General features: G+C 41.8%; 1 protein-coding gene across 2 annotated transcripts in view; it reads right to left on the bottom strand.

Moving 5' to 3' along the window:
* Positions 1-8814, bottom strand: part of HIVEP2 (human immunodeficiency virus type I enhancer binding protein 2) — a 122854-nt gene that overhangs the window by 15944 nt on the left and 98096 nt on the right. For both annotated transcript variants that reach the window (XM_019550154.1, XM_019550155.1), the window contains 2 exons: positions 8612-8766; positions 2749-2924 (listed from right to left, as the gene is read on the bottom strand). In XM_019550154.1, coding sequence (XP_019405699.1) covers positions 2749-2924; positions 8612-8766 — 331 coding nt within the window. The remainder of the gene's footprint in view (positions 1-2748; positions 2925-8611; positions 8767-8814) is intronic.

Raw genomic sequence — 8814 nt, 5'->3', positions numbered from 1 at the left:
CCGCAATTACCAGCACTGGAGCCTGGGTCCAGCTCCCTGAGGCTGGCACTCTGTGTGCCCTGCACGGGCAGGCAGTGTGCTTCAGCACCAGGGTGAGCGTCAACCACAGAGATACTCTGGCTACTACCAGAGCACCTCTGTGGAGGACCCAGCCTCTGGTTGTGTCAGGGCATAGTCCGGGATCATGCCCTGTCCCACTTTTTTCACTGCATTTTTTTTTACCCCTGGATATCTCATTCCTGCACATGCCTCTTGCAGCATCTCAAAGCCCTTTGAGATGCTGCAAGATGCCCATGCGCACTCATCTGGATGTGCCCAATAGGGGCAAAATCCACTATGCAGACACCAGCTGTATCCTTAAAATTACTGTTCAGCTGCCACCTACCCCTAGTTTTCACCTGCAGGTACATGAAATCCAGCTAAACAATGACATCACTGCACAGCTAACTGGACATTCAGAGCTCAGAGCCCCAACTCTGAAGCAGGATTTTTAAACTGTATGCCTTCCTTCCCGTCTCCCCCACACCATCACAATCATTTTCACTAGCAAGGCCTTATTCTGAAGGTGAATTCACAGGACATCTGAGCTAGGTGGAGCTCATAAAAAATGGCTAGACAGAAACTTTTATTATGCTGGGGCACTGTCCATATGTACCCTTCCCCAACCCCAAAATGCCCCTCTGGTGCTTAGGGTGCACAGCTAGGATGTGGGAGACTCAGGCTGAGATCCTTGCCCTGCAGTAGCTCTTGAACTTGAATCCAGTGCAGCAGGGCTTTGAAAGAGGATGTCCCATGCCCGTGGAGACTAACCGAACACTAGACCAGTGGGGGCCAATCTTTTTGGTAGGTATGCCATAAATTGGCCCCACACCCTCCCTGAGGGCCACACTGATCCCGTTCATGCCCAATCAGGTACTCTGCTTTCCGCTTCCTGCCCTATCCACCACTGTATTGTCTTTCCCGTCCCTATTCTGCCCCCTGCCATACACAGAGACTGCCCGTGCCACTTGTAGCACATCCTACAGGTCAGCCAGCCCTACACTAGACTACAGACTTCTGAAGTTCCCTCCCTTCTGCCCCCTGCCCTCCCCCCAGATCAGAGCCAAAACCAGAACATCTGCCTCCCCCACTCCCCCACCCCACTCCGCCCTCTCCACTGCCTCATACACAAACCCAAGACAAGGAGCTTTTTTCCTATGTTAAGTGGGGGGGGAGGGAAGGGGGACACATCTCATCTTGGATTCAAGGAAATATAGTATGTATTGGGCATTGTGACACCTAAGCACCAGTGATGCCAGGCTCAGCTCTATGACCACTTCTTCCACAGGCAATTTTACATTTACTTCCATGCTACCTCTGATGCGTGGACTATGCCCACTCAGGACACCTCTTTAACCCCACAATCTTCCTTCAAATCCCTGTGACGTTCCCAAAACCACCTGGTGAGGAAGTGACAAAGCAGGAGAGAAAATTCAGAAATCCTGCTTCCTTCTCCTGTCCTTTAGTCATGAGACACAATTTATTTCAGGAGGAAATAACTGAGAATCCCAATGCTTTGATCCAAAACACTACTGTATTGTACCAAAACCAGGCTATGAATGAATCATTCCTGTTTGACTTGTCAATGCACTGAAGAATATATGGCATACAGCCCATTGGAGCAGATGTGAAAAGTCCTTGTCAGGGTCACTGATCTCTGCTGCATAGGGTGAGGGATGATGGATGTTCATCCCCTTTGCAGCACAGCTCTGTGCTTCACTGGGTCTCCCCGTGCTTGAGGAGTGATGGAGAAGATTTTGGAAGATGAGGCTGAAGGGGCGAGGTTCCTGGATCTGTTAACAACCAGGAACTGTTTTTAGCTATTTCAGGAGACAAGTGCTGAAGCCAGAGAAACTACTCCTACCTAAAGGCTTCAGTAGCAGTCACAGAGCTGGACTGGTACTGAGGGAAGAGAAGAAGAGATTCCTTCTGTCATCCTGGGGATATTCTCTGTGCACAGCCCTCAGGGTGTGCACTGGGAGCAAGATTTGACCTCATATACTTTTTTTCACCAGTATCAAAGCAATGCTGAGAAAAGGCTTTATAAGACACATCAGAGCTGCACTGCATGAAAAATGCTGGTAAAGAAATTGATTTTTTTTAGAGAGATCATTTCAAGGCAAATCCTAATTCCAATGAATATCATTATCCATGGCCTCAGGGTGACAAATGGAAGCTTTTTTTCAGTGCTGATAAATACATGTGAACACAAGCTATCAGATCTCTATTCATAATTAATGCAGCCATGGATGGAGTGGCCCACCTGGGAGCTGTACATTATTTATAAACTTGAAACTGACCCACTGTCAAGACCATGAAGGCATGCTTTCCTTGCAGCTGATGCTCTGCTTCTGCACTATGCCACTACAAGTGTATATTCCCTGTAGTGTTTGTGTATTACTACAATTCAATTTTTCACTATGCAACATTTTTAGCCTAAGGTAATATTTGCAAGGGAAGATCTTATACCACTCCATTTCCTCTGCAGACAGATGGGCTGGGTAGGAGCCTATAGCTCTTAATTAACCTATACAAGCAGTCTTACAGTCTCACATAAGCCTCATATCACTGAGATACAAAGAAAAAATGTATTTTGTAGAGTTCCATGTTCACAAACACAACCATTTTATTTTGATGAAAGATTTCTCTTTGAAGAGATGAATTCACAAAAGAAAACAGACTTGTTTCTGAGCAGAAAGGGTCACCTACCTTTAGTTTTGAAGGCAAAATTACACAGCTTGCACACGTAAGGCCGTACATCAGTATGAGTGCGGATATGTTTTTTGAGCATGCTTGGCTTTTTGCAGCGAATCCCACATTCTTCACAGATATACTTTCCACGACCACGGCCTCTAACATATACATAATCTTCATTTGATTTATACCTGTTGGAAGAGGGCAGGCATTGACATTACATAGCCCCCAAGTCACACATATAAATACAGAGTACCTTAATAGACCTTAATATCCCAATTCTACTCCATGCCTAAAGTATCCACTGAAACCAATGGAATCCAGGAATGCTGGGGACCATGATTATTTTTCAGGAAACACAGTAGTTTATACGCCTTTGCGTGTCTTGGTTATTGTTTAACAGCTTGAGAGCAGAGGTTCAGGTACCAGAGTAATATACCTTGTTAAGAGGCAGATGACATACCTTCTATGCAGATAAAAGCACAACAAAGAACTCTCTAACCACAGTGTCCCGAGCTGATGAAGGCATCTACTTCTTGAAATAACAAGGAATATTTCAAATCAAGATGTATAATTAGCAAATATATTGCTAAATGTGCTCATCACCAACCCTACATTAAAGATAGCACTTGGCTGCACTCTTAGCTGCTCACACATTGTCTTTCACTGCTAGACAATAAATGAGATCTGCAAAGTTGCACACTTCCCTGATTGTCATGATGGATCAGTTCTGACACGTGGAAGACAGACAGTAAGGGTCTGAAGAACCTGCACAAGGGCTATCTTGGGGGTTGAGGGTGACAGTCAAGTGGTGTGGACATTTTGAACACTGATGAGTATCACCAAACAGGAAGGAGAACTGAGAAACTCTTCTCTCAAGAAGTGCAAAATACCCACCACCCTCACTGAAATCAGTGACACTGTGGAAATTTATCTCACTAGATACTGTCTCCATGCTTAAGAAATAATAAGGCTTGGTCTGAAAAAGTATTCTAACATGGTAGCAGATTGTCAAGGAGCAGGAAGAGCTTATAGAGATGAAACTTTTTCAAAATGTATTTATCTCAGACAAACTTTAGTTTTCATATGATCAATAGCTCATGACAGCGGGTCTAATATCCTTAGTGTACACAACATTTTCTTCCCTGCTCATCTCTGTCCTATTTTCCATTAAAAATGCAGACTCAGTTTTCACACTTGGATGCCTGAAACTGAGCACCCAAATTCATATATTGCTAATCAAACAACTATAGAGGAGTTTTTTATCTCTCCTCACCAGCCCTAAAACTTTCTCCTTTTCTCCCACTTCCCTGTTATGATAAGAACTGCCACTCTCCTGTGATCTGGGCCTCATCTTTGACTCAGCCTTCTCTCTCTCAAACCACATATACCCAAGTCCCACAGCTTCTATCTATATAGCAATTCAAAGTCTCGGTTTGTCCTGCCTGCCCAGGCTCCCAGGGCTCTTGTTCAGACCCTCTTCATCTTGTGCCTTGACTACTCTTGTCTCGTCTTGACTGACCAGCAACACTACCTTTTCTACGTCCCTTCAAAACCCAATTTCCAGCCTCACTGTTCCTACCATAATACACTCTATTCTGTATTCCTCCACAGGCCTTCCCTTCTCACCTCACCTCACCTAGCACAAGCTTCTTACCTTTATAAGCTATTTGTCACTTAGCCTTGCTCTATCTATAAAATATACTAGACTGCCATGCTGTTGACTCTCACTTTAACTCTTAGTAGTGGTAGCCTTGATCACTTGGCTGTCCACTTCTTTACATGCCATTTCCATGCACAGGAAAAACTCTATCAAAATGTGTAACGCCCTCACCTGATCCTCTACTAATTCTCTCTTTCAAAACTACCTCCCCTATGATGTTTATAAATCACTTCTGACTGCCAAAAATGCTTTGTGATATCTATTTTTCTGTGAATCTCTTCTCAATTTGTTATTCCATCTTTTCACTAACCCCAACCTTGTCCCTCTGTTTTTTGCCATCTATCATACCCTGTATGACATACAAGCAGCTAATCTCTGCAGGGCGGGATCATCTTCTGTGTCACTTTTATATTAAGTGCCTATTGATGGAGGTGCTAGGGGGCTATGCCTCACTAATAAAAGTTAAATGTAGGAATCTGGCATTGAAACTAGGTGAAAATTATCCTTGAGCATCATAGGCCACACTGGCCCTAGAGTGAAGACCTTCCCTGTTTGGAAGTACTAGCTATTGCTATTGACTCATATCTCTGACTCTCAGTCATCACTAACCCATTTCACCATTGCCACCACAGTCACCACATAACTGAGTTATTAGTGATCTGGACCAATGCTGTGAAGTTAAAAGGCATTACCAAACCCAGAGTTAGGTGGCTCCACTCCAAAATGCCACTTTACTATTGGTTTCCAAGTCAACCCTATCACTACCATACACAGAAGAGCAAGATAAACAAGCCATGAGCCCTCATTACAATCTGGTAATGGCATCAAGCAGCAAGATGTCTCCAGAGCTACCAGGTTTTGTCCACTCCATCCTAGCCTACTTTCACTGTACACTATAAGTAACTAACTGAAATGTGGGATGTAGAATACAGACAAGAGAACATTAAATTACTGATTTTCTTAGGGTAATATCACTGCAAATCCTTCTGGAGTGCTGTAGTCAACAATGATGGAAATCAGATTTTGCTATTCAAAGAACTTAATTTGAATCAAGCTACCTGTCAGTACTAATAATATAACTGTTAGTTCCCTCCTTCAAATCTATCTTTGCTATGATACCTACAAATAAGTCCTGACTGGCATTGGTGAGGCAAGTGATGTGTTGTGACATCTATTTTTCTGCTAACCACTGCTCATTCTGTCACTGCATTTTCTCACAGAACCCATACCCATCTTTTGGTCCCCCTGGAATATGATAACCATGCTTTTCTGGCCAAATAGAAATCTACACAAGAAGGGTAAAGCAGGAGAGAAAACTCCCTCAGTGGCCAGTTTGAAATGGTGCTTGAATGCCCCTAGGACTACCACAGATCTACTGCTACACAGTTCTACTGCTACAAGTGCACAGTGCATTTCTTTGGTATTGCCTTCTCTAACAGAAATACATTATGAAAGAAAAAACAAAACCAATTAAACAAAAACAAAATCCAGAGCAAGCAAACAAACAAAATTCCTTCCTGAAACATGGCACTTCACTGTACATGCTTCTCTCCCTCTAGAGAGGGCAAGAAAACAAACACGTGACAGATGTTAATCACACTGGTTAATGCACTACGGGAGGCAGCTCAGATGCTCCAATGAAGAAAGTAGTGCAAAGACTTATACAGTACAGAATACAATACAGTGGAATACAATAGAATACAATAGAATACAATACAGCAGAAGAAACCTGCAAAGAGTGAGCTCGCACAAAAGAATTCATATATTGTACACAAGCTTCTGTGAATTATAAAACAAAACCTGCCAGAAGGGTGATACCATTACAATGAAGACAAAAAGTAACAATGAGCTAAGTGATGACAAAGAGAGAATATTACATCTGTTTAAAAAATAACCAAGGTAGTAAAAGAAATCAATCTACCCTTCCATGAACAATATCACTCTTATATAAAATGGTACTCTTCTGAAATGGATCTAAAAGGAAGACACGTGTCCACTACAGAATCACTACCCTGCACACTACAGCCATGGAAGTACAATATTTCTATCAGGGAATCTGTAAGGTGACAACATACCACAAGCTGAGAAGAGAACAGCAATGCCTTCACGTACGTTTATTAAAGCCCAACATTAAATCTACACATACGGGGATTTCTAGATTCTTTCTTGATGATATATAGGATGATGTAAATTATGCTTCTTTACACTCATATTCCCTCAGCCTTTATTAGTGTTTAGGGAAGTTGTAATTAATATACCAAATTTCCCAGGGAAGGTGCTAAAAGATAAGGACAGGCTCCATAGGGCAGGCTCCTTTAGCTTTTAATCTATTTAAACTTTCACATTATTTGCTTTCCTTGCCATTCTCTTTTTGGAAGCTCAAGCTCAGGATATCCCTAACACTACTGTTGCTGGTAGCTGGGAGGTTTGACAGGGAATGATCACTCAACATATGCTCTATATTTTATACTCTTCAGCCGTGTCTACATGTGTCACCATGGTGACATTGTTACCGCACCGTGATTTAGTACTTCCATTTGGAAGTACTAAATCATGGTGCAGTAACAGCTCATACTGCGTCGTATATGTGGTGCAGTTATTTTTAGCAGCCACTTTGCCGTAGCAACACGCTGTAGTGGGGGAGCACATTGCTATGGCAAAGTAGCTGCTGGTCACATGTAGACACCCATGAATGCTACATCGCCATAGCGCATTGCCACAGTGATGTAGCATCACATGTAGACGCACCCTTCCTGTACAACATCTGCTACTTGCTACTGGATACTGGGGTAGCTGGACCCTTGGTCTCACGCAATATGGCAACTTTTACCATTGTGGCCACTTAGCATGCAAATTGAATCAGCTTACATCTGTTGAGGATGGGTGATCCAAATTCAGAGATGATGTGTAAGGGAAGCTTGGGTGAGTTATACACTTGTAAGTGGGTATGAGTTTAAGAAACAGTACTTTAGATTTCTTGTAAACTTAGACTCACCTCTGAATGTGGGTCACTGGAAAATTTCTTTTGTAGCCAGTTTACTGGCTGGACTAGTAGCAGAATGAACTACCACAGAGGACACCCAGGATGAGGGATTCCTGGGCTGGCAGAACCTGGAACAATCTCAAAGATGACATTTTCAGTTTTTTAAATGAGGCAAGTTATGCCCCCTTTCAGCTGTAGGTTATAGGAGAAATATCAAAGTCTGTTTGATTGAGACTCCCCACAAGGAAAGCACACACACTGTCATTTTAATGAAAGGGAGAATAAGATTTTAATGGGTAAAAAATGAAAGACGTATTCAACAGTCCCTTTTCTTCCTTACACCTAAGTCCTGATTGGTCTAGATACTGCTATATGGTGATAAGAGACACTGGGCCTGACAAGTATGAACAGAACTACCAGGCTGGGAAAGAGGATATTCTGCACTAAATACCAGCATAGGGACAGTACAATTTCTAAATGTCTCAATACAAAATAAAGTAATTTTGCATGCACTGAACTATAACTGACAATAAATAATATTTTGAATATGCTTTTGTAAGAAGCTAGATATACCAGGGATGGACCTTTCATCTATTTTTTTCAACTTTTTGTTTGCTTGGTTTGAATTAATTGAGGAATAATATATTTCAATTAAAGCCAACACTAAATTAAGCTCTGCTTTTAAATTTACAGCCCTTCCAGCTAAACTGTCATACCAGAAGTGTTATTACCACGCAAAAATGTATGCCTGAAAATAAACATTGGTAAATAATTAAGTATTATAAGAATAAGTATAAGCTCCCTTTTTAAGGCTTGCAGACAATGCAGCATTGAATAATGGAAAAATACCCACATGGAAGCCATTAAACACAATGTAATTGCCTGGGGTATGGGAATATATATATTTATTTATATAAATAAATAAATTTTACCCAGCTACCCTTTTCTGTACCCTAATGAAGTAGCAGTTTAGAGTAACTGATTTCTATGAATAAGAGTAGGTATCCTCTGTCTTAGCAAAGCTGAGCTGAAAATAAGTCCATAGACTCCTTCATTTACCAATTACTTGCTATAGGACTAACACATACATAAAAAAGGACACACTGGAAGCTACAGAACATGGCCTGAATAGAAAGGGTTGTTTACTTCTCTAATTAATTCATGTCCAGGTTTAAATCTGTTTACTCACTAATGATCAGCTAGGTTTTATATTTCCAGTTGCATTTTCTTACCCTCCTTCAAAGATTTTAATTCGTATCGGTTCAGTTTGTTTGGACGCAATGTCTTTATCTCCATGGCTTTCTCCTTTTACTCTTTCTTTGATAATATTCCCCACTACTTTCTTTTCAAGTTTGCTGCCAAACAAGAAGAATGGTTCATGTTTCACCTGCAGAATAAAATCAATGAGTGTTGTTACTGCCCAGAACACAGAACG

The sequence above is a fragment of the Crocodylus porosus genome, unplaced genomic scaffold, assembly GCF_001723895.1.
Source record: "Crocodylus porosus isolate Cpor-Errol unplaced genomic scaffold, CroPor_comp1, whole genome shotgun sequence".
NCBI lineage: Eukaryota > Metazoa > Chordata > Crocodylia > Crocodylidae > Crocodylus > Crocodylus porosus.
This window is presented reverse-complemented; position numbering and strand designations above follow the sequence as displayed.